The following is a 23,100-nucleotide window of genomic DNA, read 5'->3' as shown; positions in this document are numbered from 1 at the left end:
ATTTTTTCAAGTAGTAAAGATATTATTTCATTGTCATATTTACTGAAGATATTTCTCCCAATTTTCTCTTTGACTTCAATTTTTGTATATAATGTTTTTGATATGAAGAAGTCTCCAGTGTTTTTCCTTTTTCCTTTGAAATTTCTTAAATTGTTTTTATGCTTATAAAGTGAATAACTCCATCCAGAAATGAGGTAGATACACATACTTACTCCTAAGTATTTTTTTTAATATTTAATAGTTTATATTAAATTCATTTAAGGTATGAGATATAGATTTTTTTTTAAATAGATCATTTTTCTAACACTATGTTCAGAATAATTTTATGTATCTGACACTCATCCTTCCTCCAGATAACACTGAAAAATATTTTTTTCTTCATTGGTTGTAATACCTCTTTGATCATATACTAAATTTTTATATATATTAGGGTCTTTTTTTCAGGTACCTAATCTCTACTGTGAATTTGTTCCACCTATTGTTGAGTCACTATCATTGTGTTATAATATTTTGATATCTGCCAGGCAAGTGTCTTTTTGACTCTTCTTTTTTACAGTTCTCTTAATTATTACTTCTTGTATGTTCTTTTAGATTAGGCTTGTAGCCATTTTGGTCATTTCCAAAAATTAATTACTCATTCAAATTTTTATTAGAATATAAAATATCTAAATTAATTTAAGAATTGACATATTTATAATATCTAGCATTCTTATCTAGGCATATGGAATGTAATTTCCTTTAAAAGTTTCTTTTATACCTGTTGTTTTTTTTTCTAAACAGGTAATATGCTTCTCGTATTATAACTGCTCCTGAATATTTTGCATTTCTGCTGGCTTATGCCACTTCAATTTTATAATTTTCTACCTTTCTTGTCTTTCATGATGACTGCTGATAACCTCTCTTAATAGAGGATCTGTGAGAAAATTAAGTTCCACAGAAAGTGATTTGAGTAACCATTTTCTCAATTATCCCAAGAATGGCACTTAGTACCATTCTGCTTGCATAAAAGAGTCTATTACATTCCATCAGTGTCTTGGGGCACTCAGGCTACATTCCTTCTGGGAATCCTAGTTGGAAATACTGGCACTTTCTTTAAGCTCTTCAAACTCCTACTTTCCCTCATGATTTTCACTCTCAGCAGATGTCTTAAACTACTACCCCTGAGAGAAATCCAAAACCACCAAGTAGAAACTACCTCAACTTCCTGCCACAAAATCTACAAGGCTCCTTGAGCTTATTCATTCCTCCTTCCGGTTTCAATGGAAGAAGTGCTCCTTCTCGCCAGGGCCAGTTTCTCCACTCTGTAGCTCTTCCCTTTGACTTCCTTGGTGACCTGTGCTCTCAACTTTTCCCTCTTTCATATCTTCATTCTCTATCCTCTACTAGGTCTGTTTTAACAACAGAACATTAGTTAATCTAATCATCCTTCGAGCTAAACTCCAAGTCCTTTTCCAACTATTGCTCTCAACTTGACTAAATTTCCTACATTTGATGCCACTCATTTCACAAACCAATCAAACCCCAATTCACCACTTAAACTGTTCTCCCTGAATTCATTAATTACCTCAACGTAACTAATTCCACGGATCCTCTCTAGTGTGTATCTTGATGCCCTGTCAGCACTATTTGATAGTAGCAAGTATCCCTTTCTATTGGAAGCATTTTTTTTTCCCCCTTTGGCTTTTGTGACTTATAGTCTCCTCCTTCTCTTCTTACATCTCTGGCTCTCTTGGGTCATCTTGCTGACACTCTTCCTCTTACCCACTTTTACAACTCTTTTCTGGTACTCTCTTGTCTTCTCATTCATTTTTCCTCCAGGTATTTTTATCTATTAGCATGGCTTCAGTCACCATCAAAGGAAATTTCTAGGTCCTCTTTTCCAGTTACATATATCCAACTGATGATTTCAAATTTGCACTAGATGTTTTACGAACACATCAAATATGACAAGTCCCAAACTGAACCCATTATTTTTCCATTCTTTCTACCTGCTTCATCTCCAATATTTTCTGACTAAAATTTGTTGATTCTCTCCATCCTTAGGGTATTACCCAAGACCAGACCTTCTCTTACCCAGACTATCCCTATAACCTCCAATGGATCCACCAGCTTCCTTTCTTACAGTCTTCTACTTGAGCCTCTCTATCACAGCCAGAATGAGTTTGACAAACCAAAGGTCTGATGAGATCTTTCCCCTGTAATGACTTCCCATAATAGAATGCTTAACCTAATAAGGCCATGCACAACCCAACCCTCACCAATCATATTGATCTACTCTCTACTTCATTTTACACTTTAGCTATGCTGAAATTCCCCTATTTTTTTTTCAACCGCATCATGCACCTCTTGCTTGCCTTCACATATGCCTGTGGTTGACATTTGGCAATGGTCAGAGACATTTTTGTTTGTCACAATAAGTATGAGGGAAGGTGCTGCTGGAATCTAGTGGGTAGAGGATAAGGATGTTATGATGCTTGTAAATACTCTACAATGCACATGACATCTTTCACAAACAGAATTATCTAGACCAAAATTTTCATAGTACCAAGGCTGAGAAACCCTGACTTATGTCATTCCATGTCTGAACCACTCTTCTTGCCTCTTCTACTCAGCTCCTCCTCTGAACTCCCACTTATTATCAGTTCTTTCTTTAAACATCAATTCCTGTGAAGAATGACCTGAACCTCCTAAACTCAGTTAACCCCCAGGACATTTTTATGCAAGTAATTATAATTATGCAAGTAATAATTTAAAAATATAAAATTATAATAAATATATAATTTAAATTATAATTACTTTTTCAAGATATATTTTCCTGCTATACTATAAAACTGTAAAGTTATCTAAGGGTGGGACTAAATCTATCCCTTCACCATGTTGTTGCCTAATACATGTTAATACCATATATCTGTTAATTACTATCTTGACCATGGGCTTTAAAAAATAGAACCTTACTCTGGCTTTTTAAAAAAGCAAATACAACTCCCAACCTCATTTTTTTTAGCTGAAAATTAGCATGTTAGCACCTATTCTCTGTATCTCACAATTATTAATGTTCAAGTGAAGAAGTATATATATATCAGTTTGTACTGGAAGTCTTGTGTCCTGAACAAAACATAGGTCACCCTAAATACAAAATAATTTTTTTCACTTCAAATTTGTTATGAAAATAATTTATTATCATTTTAAAAGGTATTTAGAGTGTTTCTGAGCTTTTAGAAAGTGCTTACTTTTGTTAATTTCTATAATCATCATAATAATGATGCACTGTTATTTCTTCAGATATCTATGGAAAATTCATAGTCTATATAGCCTAATCAGACAAAATCTACAACTGACTGTAGTATACTCTTTTAAAGAGGAACAAGTAGACTTGAAAAACATTTTGATTGTGTTCCATGAGGCAAGGCATGCTATACATGTAATCTATCTGCTGAGGGCTTGCTAGTGCCTTCAGCCCCATCAAACTGATAGAAAGAACACCTAAGAGAAATTACTTAAATTCCCTATTGACATAAACTTTAGTCAACCGAAGTGAATTTCTAAGTCAATATTTTTGCAGTTTCACTATTGTTTATCTAATAAAGAGCTATTATTTCATTGATAAAAAGAGCAATCTGGAGGATTTTTATCTTGTAATTAGCCATTAACTGTATTAAAAGCACTGGTGGAAAGAAATTGGCCATTTGAGAGGGTTGGGGGCTTTCTATTATTCCTTAAGATAATACGCTTGCATCATTTCACCAAACTAATGGAGTTACACTTCACCTCAGGCCCAGATTCATCGCACAACACATTGTCATGTGCCTTTAGTTCTGAGTCACCTCTTTTTAATCATTAGTTAACTTGAGAATAATGAAGGCCTTACCATGTGCCTAATTAGCCATGCAGTCCCTAATGGCCGTCTAACTCATTTAGATAAACTCAGTTTGCTGATCTGTTCTTTAAGGAGGGGGCAGAGAGGAAGCCTAGAGAGAAAGATTATATACAAGTATGTGTGTGTATATACACAAGGTAGTAAAATAAACCATAGTGTAGCTTAGCATTTGGGCTTCTTGATAACTATTAAAGGTTTTGTCTAAATGGGTATAGTTCGAATGCCAATTCTTTCCATAACTTCAGCTTAATCTTTTTGTTTATATTTAAGCAGAAATCTTTGGGACCAATAGTAGCCATTTTTAAAATTTTTGTTAGCAATCTCCTAAGTATCTGATACTAGGTAAGGGTAACCAAAGAATTTTCTCTCTTAGTTAATCAGAAATTGTTTGGTAGATCTATGAAAAGAATCATGCATTACCTCCAAATCTAATTTAACTGCATCTAAAGTCCTCAGTCAGTCAATGGATTCTTAATAAATAACATTTATTTCTATATTTGCCAATGGCAATGATTAACACATATTCCTCAGCTTTAAGACATATGTTAGCAGAAATAAAATAAAAGTGAAAATAATTCTTACCTCATTCTTTAGCTTGCTTCCAGAAAACCTTAAAAAATCAGTACATTTTCCATTAGTTGAAAAGATACAGTTATAGCATTCAAGAATATGCAGAGGACCTAAAAAAAAATAATAACTCCATGCCATGAATATTGAAACAAGCTGAAGGAATTTGTTTTCTTCAAAGAACCCAAGCATCTTTCTCAACTAACTAAAAAAAAAAAAAAAAAAGTTCTTAGGAAAAAATAAAATGAAAAATATTTAGGAAAGCCAGGTAAGTTCTGAGACAAGTATAAAATACTTGATATTAAACATTTCTGTGTGTTCCAGCCTACATTCACATTTTATAGTGGAGGAGTGGCCAGTAAGCCACCATTATGATCCATGTAATATCTAAATTTATCTCAGTAGGGCTCAGGTGACTAAAATTATTTTTTTCACAGATACTTTAATTTTAAAATAGTTTCTTTTTTTAAGAACTAAGAGCAACTTTTAGTAAACCATTCCATAAGGCAGTCTCAGATGCAGATTTAATTTCCCAGAGTATCTGTTTTTTAAAAATAATTGTGTGTTTTCACTGGTCTCATTGTGTGTTAACTCACTCATTTATAGCCTCCTCCTGATGGATAGCAGTGGCTGAGAGCAATGAGAGCTTTATTTTTATCCATTTATTTTCCTTTTTTATAGACCCAAACATGTCAGTACCTTTATTTTATGGAAGTAAGAAAGTATATGTGATTAGAAATTATTGTAATAAATGTTTCATCTTGGTAAGATACTAGTCAAACACACAGATCTTTAGAACAAGCCATCTCTTACAAAAAAGTTGCATTTTCTCCATTTATTTTATTGAAACCAGCATAAAAATAGACTCAGACATATGAATAAATACTAATTTAAAAGCAATTGTGCTTCCTTAATTTCTTCTCTTCGTCTCTCTGAAACCAATATTTTCTCGTTATTTATTATTTATTAATTTCTCATTAATTATTACAAATTTTATAATTTTTCCCAATGATCTAGACTATACAATTATAAATGTCATTAAAGAGTTGACATTAATGTCTGGCTCTTATAACATTTTGATAAGCAAAATTAGAAAGTAATTTTATTCAATAGATATCATGCATATTTAAAGAAATGCAGAAAATTTGTCTTGAAGATGGTGTAACTCTACCTTGTCAGGCCCTTCCCAGAATAAACGGAGTGGTAATATGCACTGCTTTCTTTGATGCCAATCCCATAGTAATGATACCTAAAGCAAGGATAGGAACCAACTGTGCATTAATCAAGGAGATTTTTGAAGGAGAAAGCAAAACTAAGGTATAACTGAGGCAACCACAAGTAAGAACTGCCACCCCTTTAAAATGACCTTCCTTTTCCAATTTTTTTAAGGTAAGTAGTATCTTGATGTGCTAAATCCTTCTCTGATATCCAGTAATGCTGCATATGGTCATATTTCTGGCAATAGGCTTTTAAAAGATAGGAGAATTACCTACTGCTAATCTCTTTAGATCCTCTAAAATATTAGATTCTAAAAACCAAAAATTTGTAAATGTAGGCATTGACTACAAGTATATCAGCTGTATGTATTTGCAAATTGCTCGGGTCAGCATGAATTTAGTCAATTAAACAAGAAAATGCTATGATTTTCTTTACAATATATCTATTGGATGGAGATAAAGGTATAACATATATGAGGAAGATATTGTGTCATGTACAGGAATATGTATGAAGAATGTGACTTTATAATGTTATTTTCCTCGTGAGAAATGAAAAGCCCAATTCACTGTCCTTTTTACTCCAAATTTTTGTGCAGTAATGGAGATAAGCTATGTTACAAGTCAGTGGAACTATGACACATGGAAAGCAACAGTGCTATGAATAACATGTTATAAATATGACAAGGGATCCTGAACCATAAGACAGGTATAGCATGTCATCAATTCTCAAATTATAGCTCATTCTCCTAAGCCTCAGACTCTTGGCATATTACACACCCAAGTACAAATACTACAAATACTGTACCAAAGCTAGTGAAATAGTGGGCATTTAATGAGTAGTCAGAGTCCTCCAACATGTGCTTTCTGTCGTCAGTCCCCACCCTCCGTCCTCTCTCTATCTTGAAGCACCACTATCTACTATTTACCTTCTCATTCAATTTTCATTCATCTTAGATCAGAAAATGAATGAAATAAATGAAAATGAGAGGGTTTCTAGTGGACTGGAATACAGTCTAACTACATTTTAAAATGTCATTTCTTAGCAACACCATCTGAATTTAAAATAGACAAGACAATGAAGGCTTTAAGTTTCAAGGTCCTGCTTCTGACCTCAGCAATAAAAAAGGACTTGGCCAAGTAATTCCACCCCTAAACATTCTAGTGACCTGGGACAAGAGTTCAAATGGAAACCTACATACTTTATGTCTAAATATTTGAAAACTACAAATCAAACTGACAAAGTATTCTTGACTTCCTGCAATGACAATTTACCTCCATAAGGATCTGGTAGGTAGATTCTAATTTAGAATTCTTAAGGCTCCTGGAGTGGGAACGTGGCAGTGGGAGAAGACCCCCCCCCTTACCCTATTTCTCAGCCATTGCTCTTTTGCTTACTGTGAAGGAATTGTACATTCAAGACCCGACCACATCACCCACAAACAGCTGCCCCCCAGCACTCCTTATTGTAGTTCTATGAACACCAGTAGAGCAGTCTGGATTTTTGAGGATGGATTGGGAACATGCCCCACAGAGGCCCAGGACGCAGGACCGGGGCTGACATTCAAAGAATTCCAGGGCTCCCAGGACCCCACAAAAGGGATGTGGGTTTTAGATAGACACACTCACTCAGGCTATGAACTTCCTGTCTCAGGGGAGGGAGCAGCTGAAGGACAACCAGACAGAGTTCTCTAGAGCATAAGGCACAGACATGGCTTCTTTCTTGTCAGCCTCTAAGGGCAGGACTATGGCAGCAAGTTGTCTCTATTGATTCAGATCATTTGAGATTGAGGGAAAGAAGATTTTAAACATCAAAAAAATGCATATGTTACAGCAAATGTTTTCAGAAAGAGTTTTTACACTTGAGAAAGAGTAATGTGGGGTAGTCAAGGTAAATGAAGATATTTTATGATTGTGACAGACTGGAAAGAAGTTCTCAAATCCTCAGTTTTGGTAGAAGGATTATAATAGTCTATTAATCTGAACATAGGAGCCTCATGACTTACATCAGATAAAAAAAATCCTGTGGTAGATGAAGAAAAAGAAACTCTAAGGTGTATTGGAACAAAGAGAACAATGAAGAAAATATAAAACTTACGGAAATTCCAAAGTACTGAACTGAGTTCCTCTCATTAGAAACTAAAAGAAGGAAGCTTGTTTAACTCATAAAGATGTTACCAAAAGAGCTATGTTAATAGAAGTAGATAAGGGAAATATTTTTAAATCATGATTAAAAGAGTAGATTTAGATGACAGTCTGCAAGTATATTAGTAGGATTCATTTATGAGGCTGAGAGTCTGAAATAAGTATTAATATTTCCTTTATTAGATTTCAGGACTAAGATACCAAAGGAAGTATCTATACATTAGAATAAATAAAGCAAGTAATGTTTGAGAACAAAGGGATCTATTACAATGTAAAGATATTGTGATTTCAAGCTCTCCTGCAAAGCTTGCTATTTGTTTTACAGACTTCATAGTTTAAGTAACTATATTTTAGCCACTTGCTAAAGCAACATATTATGTTAAGAATTGCTTAAAAGTTGTAAACTTTTTATGTTACAACTTAATTTTCTCGTTTCTCATCTCTAATCCCTTTTTAACATAGTAAAGTAGTCTTCCATGCAGACTGAGAAAAAAATGCATTAACCTTTACAGGTGGTAGACAAAAATCAAAGACAAGTCAAGCAGATGGCCATGAGTTCAACACATATTAGAATATATGTTGTGTCCTGACCACTGTGCTAGTTGTCAGTACAATGATGAACAAAACAGACATTGAAAATCTGGTCATGTTTCCAAATTTCACCCTAGTTCATGGCCTCCCGAGATTGCTGATCATGGAACAATGACCACAATGGCCAGCACTGAGGCACATTCTACTTCCAGTTTTTAAAACCACTTGATATTCTGTTTTTTAAAAAACTGCAACATTTTTAGGACTCAGTAAATAATAACTAATATAGATTTGTACCTTTTTCTTACTTATGACTTTTAAGGAAAGAATGTTTATATTACAAATTCATTTGTTTCTTATTTTTATAAATGACTGTGTTGTTTGGCCTCCTCATTTGTCTTCCCAATAATTAGGGCAGAAAATCTTTACAAATTGAAGTATTTAATGGCTCTACCTACATTCAGAGTCAGGATTTTATATATGTCCCCCAAAAGTCCTCTTTAAGTAATGTGTGTATTTTATAATAGATCAAATATTAATGACATTCTCAACCAGTCACAAACTGACACCTGAGGAAAATAACATGGCCAGGCTACATTCAGCTCTACAACTGAGAAACAGCATGTCCTTTTCTCATTAGCAATGCCCAGAATGTGGACATGTTGCTGTAGATGAGACTATTCTATTAATAACACCTTATGAACATGCCAGGAGATAGGGAACATGTATTCAGTGCTTACCATGTGCTAGATACTAAGTATTCAAAGAGAAATAGAGGAGGATCTCTGGAGGAGTTGACAGTCTTGTAAGAATGCAAAGAAAGAACTTTAGCACCAAATTAATATGCACTACAACTGAATCAGGTGATAAGTTATAATAGATACAGTTACCATTTATTATCTGTTATATGCAAAGAATTATAAATACATGATCTCAAATTTCCATAGCATGCTGCAAGTAGGGTATTATCCAAAACAGATGCTCAAAAATCAGGTGACTTGTTTGAAAATGGTGAGTAAAAAAGTTTTGAGTTTGAACTGGGTGCAGTAGCTTATGCCTGTAATCCCAGCACTTTGGGAGGTAGACGCAGGAGAATCACTTACGCCCAGAAGTTTGAGACCAGCCTGGGCAACAATGTAAGATCTTGTCTCTGGAAAAAAAAAAAAAAAGCCAGGTGTGATGGTGCATGCCTGTAGTCCCTGCTATTTGAGAGACCGAGGCAAAAAGATTGCCTAAGCCCTGGAGGTCGAGGCTGCAGAGAGCTGTGACTGTGCCACTATACTCCAGCCTGGGCAACAGAGTGAGACTCCAACTCAAAAAAAGGCATGAGTTTGAAGGCAAAATTCAAACCCATGACTCCACAGAACACTCTTCATAGCCTCCACACTCAAGATACAAAAGATATATCTAATTTTATATCTTAATTTTATGTATAATTGGGAAGTCTGAAGTGGAATATAGTTCAAATGTTTGCATTCATGCATGCACACTTTCTATTCTAGTTTAGTAGGAGTAAATAGTAAGCATGGATAACATGAACCGTTAAGACCTACACCGTGGATCTGGATGTTTCATATGTGGCACCCCCAATATAAACAAAGACTCCTTCTAGAGTATAAGCTTCCAAAATAGGAAATCAGTAAATATTGATTAAGTAAATGAATAAATAACATGAAAAAAGTTAAAAACAACAATTTTCATACAGAAAATTATTTTTAAAAGCATTTGTCAATTAAGAGCATGTATATAGCATTGCACAGTTAAATATATCAGCACAATTTGGAATTTGGTAGAAATTAAAGAATCTCTTATCTAACACCATGTAAGGAAGTCCACTAACTCCTTTAACCACAAGTGCTGTATATACTTACATATTGCTATCAGGATTACTTGCTCTCTCTCCATAAACTGGTCCCAAACTGGTCCCTTTGTTTTGTTGAGCTATCCAAACTGGTCCCTTTGTTTTGTTGAGCTATCCAAACTGGTCCCTTTGTTTTGTTGAGCTCTCTATTGGGAATGCACTTCTTCCATTAAGTTCTCATTTTTTTATCCATGCTTCAAGATACAGCTTTAACACATGAAGCTTGACCTGGTATCTCAGGCCAAACTCCTGAACTCCTCTGATCTCCTCTCTTCGTCATTTATCCCATGGGCTTTGTTCCTTGAATCGTTGGTATGGCTTACCTCCCTACTAAATGCGAAGACTTGGAGAAAGAGAACTTCATTTTTCCCTTCACTGCATTCCCCACTAGAAATTACTGTAAAGAAAAATCCTCAATCATTTATCAAAAGAATCAAATGTTCTTCTAGGAATTTGGACACCAACAAAACAGAAATTTTCTTAAAGCTAATAGTTTTCAATGACCACCATCTGAAACTGCATTTCCAAGTCACCAGTAAAATATTGGAGTTGAACAAAATTTGTAGAACTCAACAATGTATATGGAGGGCAAAAAATCAGTGTATTTAGATGGAAAGACTGTTGCTTGCAACACAAATCTCAATATTTTCCAACGACAATTGTAATGCTTTAGCACATTTCATACCCAGTTTCTTCTGAGGCCAATAAAATAATCTTTCCCCTTAATCTTCCTTTTAGTCTAACTAGGTACTCGCTGTCATCTGAGTGGATGATTTAGTGTCTTTGAGAACAGAAGAGAAGAGATAATAAATCAACAACTCTCTGTCTTCCTAACAGCTAAAGATAAACCTCATAAAACTGGAGAGAATGAGTTCATGCAAAGTATATGTGAATTTTTCCTCTCACTTGCAATATTTTATAGCATTGTTTTGTTGTTAACAGACCTTTCTAAAATAAATCTTGCTAGGGAATCTTTACCACGAACATTCGAATATATCAGGAACATACACTGATGGATATTAAATAAAAAGTGAGGTTTATCTCACTGTGAACTAACTAGTTGTTGTAATATATACACCACTACCTGATGCTTACCCGTAGGTTACTCTGAATAAAGATTCCCAAACATTTCACAGTTCTTTCTCCCTATATGATTATCCATCTTATTAAAGAAGATACATGATCAATGCTCAAAAAATCCTGGGAATGATTGGCTAATTTCTGCAAGAAAATGTTTGTGTCACGAAAGTAGCCTTTATCATCATCTAAAAAAATTGTGCTCCTTCATTAGCAACAACTGCCTGCAGTCTTATGTCAAACAACAGAACTTATTTACAATTTAAGAATAAAGAAGAATAATGAATGAATTAATATTTGTGGCTACATTTGAAGGTGAACATGTTATAAAATATAAGAGATTTTAATAGGATAAATGAGTATTGTTCTTTTTATGACTAAAATATTTACTTTGTATCTAATACTCTTCTTCATTTGCTGACCAATTTATACTTCTACCTATATTTCTTCTTTTCCATTTCAGTCTGTATATAGAATTCCTGAAACATATGTTCCCACTGAGCTAGTAGCCCTGATGTTAGTTTACACTACACAAACGATAACTGATAAGGAAATGATGGGATTAAGCTGTTCAGGGACTTGCAATAACTTGCTATGATAAGAGCAGCTGCCATATCAGTTTTATTAACCCACTAAATCACTACTAATAAATAAGATAATAGCTTTTGTCCGTCATGTCTGAAAACCAAGATTTGGCTGATCAAAGTCTACAAGAAATTAAAATGTAACTTCAAATCAAACAGTCCACCATGTGTATAAAATCTACTTGTGGGATCCACTGTGTTCTCTCTTACTGGCCAGGCTATTATGAGCAAGGACAGACCACAGGCTTTCTTACTGGTTATTGTATCCCAGGGCCTAGTTTACACTGAGATCCTCGGCAAAATGCTTATTAAATAATATTAATAGCAAATCTTATTTGACAGCATGTACCCTATTTCACAACTCTTTGCATTTCAAGATCTCTTTGGTATTACACTTTGTACATCAATATAAATATAAATGGATTGAATATTCTCAAAATAGTATATTCATAACTACAATATGTCATCATTAGTCTTCATTACTCTATTATACCCATAGAATTTTGTTTCATTTTTATTTCTTCAAAACCTAAATTTTAAACTATTGCAAAGAAGAAAGTCAAAGGGGAAAAAACGAAGCCCAAAAGTTAAGTCAGTTTTGACCTTGATGTTGAGAATGTACAGGGACTGCCATGGGAGTGGCTGGTTTTCTTGGCAGAAGAAATGTGCAGTGTCTGCCATTGGGGTGGCTGGTTTTCTTGGCAGGGGAGAGATGGTAAGGGTGAAGGAATGAAAGGGAATCAAGTAGTTAATGCTACCTGCAAATGATTGGCTTTGTCCCCCAAACAGACTTGCTAGGTACTCTAGAGTGAGGTTTTCTGACCTCACTTGTTTTTTTGTTTTTTGGTTTTTTTTTTTTTTGGAGTCTCAGTGCCTCCCAGGTTGGAGTGCAGTGGCACACTTATGGCCACTGCAGCCTCGACCAGCTGAGCTCAGGCAAACCTTCCACCTCAGACTTCCAAATAGCTAGAACCACAGGAGTGTGCTACCACGCCTGGTAATTTTCTTTTATTGTAGAGACAAGGTCTCACCAAGTTGCCCAGGCTGGTCTTGAACTCTTGAGCTCAGACAATCCTTTCACCTCCGCCTCCCAAAGTACTGAGATTACAGGCATGAGCCACCACACCTGGCTCCACTTGTTAATCTTTAGATTTTTTTTTTCCATAACCATTGGCAACAATGGCTTTCTATATGGACCGTTCCACTGGAAACAAATTATTTCATTTTAACTGTTTCTAATTTTAACAGCGGATGATATCTGGGCCTAAGTAGTGAGTGATTGTGTTTGTTTAGGTTTTGGTGTTTGTTTCTCATTTTAATGTAACTACTTTAAATATTTTATCTTCTTTTTGACTGAATCACTTTTGGGCTCATTTTACTCAGTTAAACTTTTTTCATTTTTCACTTTTCAGTGAGGAAAAGTAACACCTGCACAAAGGTGAGAGTTGTAAGGACACTCTTTGTAAAATCCAGTTATTTCAGAACTCAGAAAGACAGAATTTGAAAACAGACACCAACTTCACTCATAATTTTTGTACTCTACTAACCGTCTCTTTGTTGTGTAGATCAGTATCTTCTAAACTTTGGATTTCAGACATGGGCCAGTAAAATTTGGAGACTGGCATTGTTCCATGGAACCCCAAAAGCATCTAAGAACAGTTTTAGGACAGTGGTGCTATCTCATGCCCAGAACACAGGAGAACATTTTGAGTTAATCGTGACTTAAAATAAATTATCTGGCAGTTCCACGTAAAATGACTGGACATCCTCTAGCTATTCTGCGAGAATCTGGCAAAAATTGAGAACTTATTTTTTGAGTAATCATTATCAGAACAGTTACATAATTTACTATACATCAACATACAATCTAAGAGAGTTAAAATAAATTATTAGCACATTTATTTATATTTTTTAAATAATAAAATAAATATTCAGTAATAGTAAGTAAATATGTAGTAATAGTATGTTTAAAGTAATGACAATAAATAAGTTTTTCAAAATTACTCGTAAAATTGGGAGAAATTATGATTTCCTAATTTTCCAAGATATGCTTCATTTATTTTTCTGTTGAATTCAATTGTTCCTATTTCTATAGAAATAAAAATATTTGCATAAAACATAAGTTTACAAAATATTAAACAGCCATTAGAAATGATGTATGCAAAAGTAATGTACTCACAGAGAAACATTTAAAATAAGAATTAAAAGGCAAGAAGTAAAATTGCATTTGTGCTGCAAACTTGCTTTTATATAAAGTATAAACATCTCTAAGCAAAATGCCTTACAATTGAAGCTTAGAGTGTAGTTTGCTCTTTGAAGAAAAATCTAAATGTCAATAAATTTTAAAAACTGTTCAATTATTGAAGAAAAATCTTAATAAAATCTGCACTTCAAAAAATCCAAAGTTCAACAAAAAAATTGTTTTGTTGATATGACTGATATTGGGGAAAAAAATATGCTTTTCTACTTTTACTAGTAGATAGGGCATAAACTTTATGAACAGATAAACCTTAATTTAAATGCCAACATTGTTGTTGTGTAGTATTTTTGTGTCAATAAAGTCAATAACCTTTGAAATGCAATTTCCTCATTTGTAAAACACAGTAATTCCTATCTTGTGTCGTTATTGCAAGAATTAGAGATGAGTGCGTGTGTGTGTCTGTGTGTGTGGTGCCTAACAATAACTTTTAATTATGCTGTTGATTTTTTTATTCTTTCAGTCATTAATTTTTTATTATTAAGAATAGTGAGGTTGAAAACATATTCACTCCTTTATTTCATTTAGCTCTCACAACAATAGTATGAGATGTCATAAACTCACTTTTCTGATGAAAAGCTGAATAGTCCATCCAGTGTCACACAGATATATATGGAATTATAGGATTCACACTTAGATCTATCCAATGTTAAACTCCTTGTTCCTAATCACTAAACAATATTGCCTTTTGATAAGCTACCTTCCAAGATAAAAGCTAAAGATATTTCTTGGAAGTAAAGGCAGTAAACTATGTGGCTAAGAATAATGACATCAAAACAGCACCATTTACAAGATACACAAACTATATATCTTGCTATATCTTTTAACACATTTAGTTTAAATATTAAAAATTTATTTTTCCCATTATAAAAAATATCAAAAAAGGTAATAGTCATATCATGGAAAGCAAATGGCACTATAGCATGGTGGGGAAGGAAACATCAAATTGTTAATTCTTTGCCCTTGGGCACATCTCGGGCTCTTAGATTCAAACAAATTGCCAGAAGCCACCACTTGCTATCATACCAGCCTGAGTACTGGAGCCTCACTGTGTCACAATGGGCAGGGTTAATGATTCATCTCTAATCCTCAAGGCTCCTTCTGGGATTAATTGACTTTCTCTGCAGTCTGTCAGCCCACCCTCTTGTAGACCCAGTCAAGAGGATTTCTCTGCATTGCTTTGCCTCCTTCCCCACCCTCACCTATTTACTTTAAACACTATCTGATCTTTCTTTCACCTATACAATTCAGTAGGAATCAAATTCAGTGGAAACTAGCCAGCTAAACTGAGTCAACTTTGAAATAAAGCTGACTTGTTTAGAATGGAAGAGTCAATTTTGTCTTTTTCAATCGGCCTTTTAATTTCTCCTTCTTAGGCCATAATACTGTTAGCATTAAATGAAATCAATAATTATTAATTGATAATCTAGTATGTATCAGACACCAAAAAGGATATAAAAGTGACTGAAACAAAGTTTCTATCCTCAAAATATTCTCTGCCTAGGGGAGTGGATGAGTTCACATTAAGGTAGGTACCAACACATATTATGAGAGCACTGAGGAAAAGCCTACAATAAATCTACAGTCTACGAAAGATTTAAAAGAAGTTCACAAGACACTCTTTGAAATGGGTAAAATGTCAACATATATAGAGAGTAAAGACAGCATAAACCTAAATAAAAGACTGCAAGTTGGCATAAATCAAAGGATACTTGGGGAGTAATTCAGGAAGAACATAGGCTGCATGCTGAAAAGTGAAAAGTGGCTAGACTGAAGGGAATGTGCTGCAAGTGAAAAATACACACTGGATTCAAAAACTTAGTATGAAAAAGAGAATCTAAGCTAACTCATTCAAAATTTTTATATTGATGGCATGGTAAAATTATGTTTTGGATAAATAGGATTAGATACAACATTAAAGTGAGCATGAATTTCACCTGTTACTTTTTGAATGTGACTACTAGAAAATTTTGAGTTAAATATGTGACTGCATTAGACCTCCATTGGTTAGTGCTGGACTAGACAGACAACAGCACAGAAGGAGGCAGTGGACAAGGCAGAGGAGAGGTAGGAGGAGAAAGCGGACCTGGGTAGTGCTGTGATAGAGAAGCCATGGGAAACTGTTGTTTATTTAGCCATTCACTCATTTATTCACCCACTTATTTTTTTATTTTAAGAGAGCCTTATCAGTTGGTTCAAATACTAGACAAAGCCAAGGAAGATGAGTAACAGCAAAAAGGAGCCATTGTGTTTTTATTCAGGTAAAGAAACAGACTAGGTAGGAGGGATGTGATCAGTGGTGGGGGAAGTGAGCAGGTAGCTACTCTGTCAACAAAAAGAAAAAGAAGAAAAATAAAAGAACAATGATAAGGTCGAGGATTTTTTTTTCCTCAGCACAAAAGAGATCTAGATATGCTGCAGGAAAAAGGAAAGGGGAAACAGAGGACAGAGGAAATAACTGATGAATGGAAAACTATAACTGGCAGGCCTTTAGAAATTGCCACAAAAGAGAAGAAAAGCTAAAGATACCAATAGGAGCAATATGTGACAGTTGACTTTATGTTTACTTTTAAGCTGGGGAACTCCTGAAAAACAAAATTATCTTTTGAAGGGCAGGCCCCATGTAGTACACTTGAAATTTCTTCTTTTGGCCAACTCAAGTTTTTAATATGAAAGTTTTGAGAAGATTGCATCAAAATTTGCAAAAGAAATACCCCAAGTTGTGGCAAACCGGTGACTGGTTCTTCCACTATGACAATGTACCTGCTCACACCTCACTGGGTGTTCAGCAATTTTTGACCAAAAATGGCATGACCCCTATGCACCACCCTCTCAATCTCATCTCAAGTGACTTTTGTTGTTTCTCTGATGAAAAATGTCCTCAAAGGAAAACATTTTGCTGATGAGGAAGAGGTGAAATAAAAGCACTAAAAGGCATCAAAATTGACAAGTTTCAAAAACTGTTTTGAGCAGTGGAAAAAGTATCTCAATAGGTGTATTGCATCAGATGGCGAGTACTTTGAAGTTGACTAAAGTTTAAACATGTAAGAATAAATACACAATTTTTTATAAATAAATTCTGGGGTTTTTTGGTCCCCCCTCCCCCAGGACATTAAGAGATGACCAAGGAGGTCATCTATGCATGTCACTTGTCTTGAAGAGAAAAGAAGGGGCTAATAAGAAATTATCGTTTGTGAAAGAAAATTACAGGAAGAACCTGAAGCATGCTAAGATAGTTCCTCCTGTCACAGCTCTTCGCCCCCTGTTGTGGCTTTTCTCTAGGGGGGTGATGTGGAGTCTACTTGGTCCCTGCAGTTAGTCTCATTCATTTGTCTTTCATGACACTGGGGCCTTTGTAATGATAATGGCTTGATGACTATGAGAATGATTCAAGCTATTTCAGCAGAAAGAATCGTATATTATGCGTTTTCTGTGTAAACTTTGCCTCTTATACATTATTCTAAAAATCTATGTATTTTTCCTTTTAGTTTTCACAGTTGGTAAAAGTCTGCTTCATCAAGAGGGAATACCTGGTTCTATCCACTGACAAAGACAACAATTATTTCACATTTGTGTCAACACTAACAAGGACAGAATCTGGTATGTGCTAATTGATATGTCTTACTTTGAATGGCCTCTTGTCCCAAGCCGTCGCGTTGTTAGGAGGGGAAATTTCTGGCGAATTGTCTAAAAGAAAGATAATGACTTTAGGTTTTAGACAGTGTGTGGTTCTAATGCAAGACACTCAACCAGTTACTTGGAGAAAGCAAATCTTGAACTCTGAGTGAACTGCAAGTAAATACTTAGTCTGGAAAAAGTAAAATCTCACACATATTGGTAAGCAATAATACATCAGCAGAGGCATAGAGGTACTTTTTTGATGGGTGTGTTCTCAATTACCCATGGTAATTGATGGCTGTTGCCTCAATTACCAAGGCAGATCATACCAATATCTGCTTTTGCTTGATGTTACTACCACAGCAATTATTACTTTATGTACTGATTGGGGAGATTTAGATTTCTTCATAATTATTCCGTGCAGAGATTTACCTGTAATTAAATATTCCAGTCCTGAGAGAACACATGAAACTCCTTTTCCCTATTGGCTCTCCATGGTAGTGTTTACACAAAATTTTTCTTTTGTGTATTCCTATCTCTAAATTTGCTAAAATCAGGATCTGATAAAAGATAAAAAATGTCTTTCACATAAAAGTAGAAGCTTTAACCTGGATCTTAGGAGATCCATACATGAACTTCAAAGTGCTCCATGGAAAACTTTTTGCTTGTCTAAACTTCTTTGGGGACTGCATCCATAGGTTTTGTCAGATGTTCAAGGTGCTTCATGACCCCCAGACAAGTAAGAATTATTGCCACGAGGTAGATTCACAAAATGGTAATTCTAACGTGAATATTAGAAATTGTCTTACCCAACTCTCTCATTTTATAGAATTAGTGAAATGAGTTTTGAAGAAGTTAAGTGCTTTTCAGAAGGTCCCACAACAAATTAATCACAGTCTAGGCTAGGACCCAGACCACTTGATTGTCATGTACCATATCACACTACCTCCATAAATAGATAGGTTTTCAAAATAAATCATTTTTTAAAATGGGAAACTGGACCATAGTAGTCATGATTTTTTGGATAATGAGTCCCTCTACAGGTTAGAATTTGGATTTCAGTTTATATGAGAAATAATATTTGAGACCCAAGCTACCTACAGTTTTCTGGGATATCCTAAGTTCTTAGACAACAGAGCATGACAAGAATCTTAAAGAACAAGGTTTTCCCAAGATATTAATGCTGTTTCCTCACTCTCAAAATGATGACATATATGTAAGTATAGTGATGTCAATGATCCTAACCATACATGTTGGATAGAAAGAAGTGTTTCTACGTGAGAGAAATTTAATCAATTCTATCATAAAATCTTGGAGTCTGGGATGTAAATGTACTCAGAGTGAAATGGAGAATTAGGGGAATGATTTAGGTAATAGAATGAAGACCCACTAAAAATTCTGTACTTCAATTAGCTTATTAATAAAGATAAACACTGATTGCATTAACAAGAGACTTGTCACCTCCATTTAATGTTGCTTCTCAACACAGGCCATATTGTACTTTTTTTATTTTAAAGATGTGGGGTACAATTCAGGATTAGGTATACAAATATTCATTATACAGTACTCTTTGATGCATTCCTTTTTGAAGACAAACGCTAATGCTTAAAGCAAGCTTGCCTGAAGTTCGTGTTAGATCTTCTGACAGCCAGAGTTCTGATATTCAAAATCAAAGTTTGAACATGTAACAGTTCCAAACATAGTCCTTAAGAGATTTCATTGATGCTCGCAAAATGAGTATCTTACCATCCTCTTAGAAAACTCAGTCAGCGTATTTGTTTTCATACTTTCTGCCTGATGTGACTTTGGTTATGAATCATTATAGCCAATATGTGCTATTTACCTTTCCAAAGGTGGCCGCGCAGGCTGGCTCCAATTTCTCTTTCCTGCAGAAATCTAAATAGTGTGCATAAAGGATGCACCGTGGCAAGCAAACTCCTTCACACACAATGTAATTCTCTTCAAGCCTAAGAAAAAAGGTCAAACATTAGGTTAAACCTTTTTTATTTGTCCTTTTTTTCCACTTTCTCATTGACTTGATTCTCATTTTGAATACAAGCTCTACATGAGTTCATGCATAAGTAGACATTCTTCATTCAGGATATTGTTAAAAATCAGATCACATGGATTGATGATAAGAGAGCAAGAACCCCAGTGAACACTGGCTAAGTGCAGTTAAAACATGATGGCTAATGTAAAACCATTCCTGCCTTGTCCACATCGCAAATAATAGTTCTTACTTCTACATAAACTTCACTGTTCATCATGGCTTGCTCTGTGATAGATAATGTGAATGGAGAAATTGAAGACGATGGGTTTTAAAGAATATACTCAACACTCAAGGGCTGCCAAGCTTCGGATTAACAAATTCTTATATTGTCTTACTGTCATTCACAAACTAGTTCTGAACCCTGAATAGTTAAGGAAGAATGGTGATGCATGTATTTGCAAAATACATAAAGATAAGCTCATTTCACTGAAGTCTGAGATGATACTGATCTATTTCTAATCCTACTTTTTACTGTGATCAGTATTATAATTATCTAAAACATCTTGCATACACTGGAAACATAATGTGATTCTGTATAGATGCCTCAAAACATAACATATATAACTTTAACTCTGTATTATAAAAAATAATTATATAAACATTAAAATTTTTGAATGTCTATTTAATTTGTAATTAAGTTTGATTTATATAAGTGCAATGAATATATATTTATGTTACAACTATCTGAATATCAATCTAGGAACCAGCACTTTTAGATTCTATTCCCAGTTTTTCTAACAGGTTAGGTGATTTTTGCTGATTTTTCCTATTCCAATTTTATGTATAGAAAGATCATAATTATTACAATGCAGGAACAAAGCAATGTAGAGTATGCATTCAGATAAAAAATAGGATGAAAGACTTCAAGACTTCTGATTTAACATATTCTCAATGTGCACAAGATAAAGGTTAAAGAAGGTGTACTCTGAGCAAGTAAAGTGTCAAACACCCATGCTTCTTTGAAAAAGAAGGAAAAAAGACCAAAATTCATTAAGCTCTAGTGTTTCAAAACATAAAATCCATTTTCATATATAAAATCAAACTCCTAGTTTACAGTAAAGATTGGAATTACTCAGCCAAACTTTTTCACTTTGATTTTTAGTTTTAGGTTTTAACACTCTCAAGATAACCTATAACCTCAAAAGAAAATTCTTAAAATACAAATACGACTTTTTTTTTAACATAAAACACTCATTTTTTAGAAAAGGGTGTGAAAACTCAAACAAAAATGACAGTGTCTTATAGTTTCAAAAAACATAAAATTTGTATGAGAAACATTTAGTTATTTAAAAATTATATTTTAATTAACATGCATATAATATCCATTTTTATCTGGCTATTTTGATATTATTGTAGACGTTGTCTTTGTCTTCAAAAAACTGAGCAATCCCAGGTTTAAGTACAATGTTAACTTTGAGTATGACTTTTTCTTTAATCTTAATGCACACATACTTGTAAAATAAAAACTCATGGTTGTTCCCACTCACTCAATTTGAACAGAAAAAAATATGAGAATGATTATTCAAAACACTTCAATAATATAGCTGAAATCAAAACACCTTGCCCCAATTATTCTCATTAAAATAGTTGTACCCCAAACATTCCAGATAATTAGCTCAATTATTTACTGCTGTATGGTATTCTTAACCAGTAATCATGACATCCACCTCAATAGTTAAATTATAACTTTAGAGCAATATTTGATTTGTATTTTAAATACTGGAAAGGATTCAAGCATATAATCACAAAAATTCATATATGCAAATTATAATTTAATGTTTAATAAATAAAAATAAAATTTACTAAGTTTTTTATATTCTATTTTTCTACTTTATTTTTCTAAGGTTTAGATCTTTACATATAACTAGATTATGTAAACAGTAAATAGCAGCCCTTTTATCAATTTATCCGTTTATTACTTGGAATTTGGGAGAAAACTTATACACCTATTTTTCCTACTGCATAAGAAAGATTAATATTATGCTTTTACTTTAAATTCCTCTTTTTTAAAGATACATATTACAAACTGCTCTCTAAGTAGAAATCTTGCTGATAAATTCTCGGTTTAAAAGATTTTCCACAAAATCCAATTTGTGGTACTTCACTATAATAAATCATATGTGACAGGTGCTATAAAACAGTTGACCATCTATTTAAGTGAATAGTGATAGGTTAACTGATTTTCGTGTGTCTTCTACTCCACACGCATTTCATCTTGTAGTCAATACACTTTTAATTTGCCCTTTTATGGATAAAGGTGGTGTTGAGATCTTTCCTCCTTGGAAGTTGTATTTAAGAACTATGTTTAAATACCCCAAAACTATCAAATAACAAACACACAAGGACTGCACTGATTTCATGTTAAGCAAATAAGATGTAAAAAGCATTCGTTATTACTTACATTTGAAGAAATTATGGTTTTAGTCAATCACGAAGTAATGTGATTTTTATTTGCATTGCAGATCATCTTTCATCAATACCAGAATATGTCCCTAAACTAAATATTCCGTGAAAAAAATTCTGGATTAAATTCTAACGGACTTTTAAACTTCCGCAAAAAAGTTTGAGGAAGAAGCAAGTTGTGGAAGCAAAGTTCCTGACCACTGGTGCGTGAAGCGAGGCTCCCGCGCGGCCCGGGCGCATCTTACCACTGCAGCGTGAGCTGGGTCTGCTTCTTCTTGTCCTTCATGATCTGCGTGATGGTCTTCTTCTGAGACAGCGGCTGCTGGGATGCTTGGGCTTTGCTGTCGCGATTGTCCACATCCTCTTCTTCGGAGGAAAAGTTGCCACTGTTTAAATGCATTTCTGATTGCCAGATGAGGCGATAATAGGGGAAAACAGAATGCAAAGTCAAAATCAAGTAGCCTCTAAGTGTGCCCTCACTTCTAAGGGGCAGCCTATGGGGTGGGCGGGAGTGCCGTGCAAAGTCCCTGGGCGTGGACGAGCTCCGGGTGACAAGGTATTCCCGAGAAGTACAGAGATGTGGACAGAGCATTCTCCATATACTGCATGGATGTCTGAGGTGTGTTTGTCTTTATTACAGGATGTCCTTCTTAGAGCACAGAGATCACAGCTGTGGAGGGGCAGGACACTCACCTGATTTGACGCCCCCCGGCAGCTCCGGGTCTTCCCCTCTCTCCCCGCCGCCCCGCTCGAGCGCAGGCTGCGCCGCGGCCGCCAGGTTCACACGCTCCCCAGGATGGCACACGCGCTCTCCGGGACAGGCGAGCAAGCCCTCGCCCAGGAGCTGCGCGCAGCGGTCGTCCCGGACCTCGGGGGACAGCCGGGGCGAAGGCAGCGCCTGCAGGAAGGGGTCCTC

The 23,100-nt window shown here is 34.9% G+C and overlaps 1 protein-coding gene across 1 annotated transcript in view; it reads right to left on the bottom strand.

Moving 5' to 3' along the window:
• The window catches only part of LOC103265753 (DNA-binding protein RFX6-like), a gene marked incomplete at its 3' end in the record, with an annotated part of 45,989 nt that overhangs the window by 22,301 nt on the left and 588 nt on the right, over positions 1–23,100 (bottom strand). Inside the window, exons 2-7 of the mRNA XM_021715188.1 lie at positions 22,878–23,097; positions 22,430–22,586; positions 19,575–19,698; positions 17,739–17,800; positions 5,616–5,693; positions 4,460–4,487 (exon numbers count right to left, since the gene is read on the bottom strand). Coding sequence (XP_021570863.1) covers positions 4,460–4,487; positions 5,616–5,693; positions 17,739–17,800; positions 19,575–19,698; positions 22,430–22,586; positions 22,878–23,097 — 669 coding nt within the window. The remainder of the gene's footprint in view (positions 1–4,459; positions 4,488–5,615; positions 5,694–17,738; positions 17,801–19,574; positions 19,699–22,429; positions 22,587–22,877; positions 23,098–23,100) is intronic.

The sequence above is a fragment of the Carlito syrichta genome, unplaced genomic scaffold (genome assembly GCF_000164805.1).
Source record: "Carlito syrichta isolate Samal-C Ts95f unplaced genomic scaffold, Tarsius_syrichta-2.0.1 Scaffold306827, whole genome shotgun sequence".
Classification (NCBI taxonomy): Eukaryota; Metazoa; Chordata; class Mammalia; order Primates; family Tarsiidae; genus Carlito; species Carlito syrichta.
The sequence above is the reverse complement of the archived record's forward strand: the minus strand, read 5'-3'. Positions and strand labels throughout refer to the sequence as shown.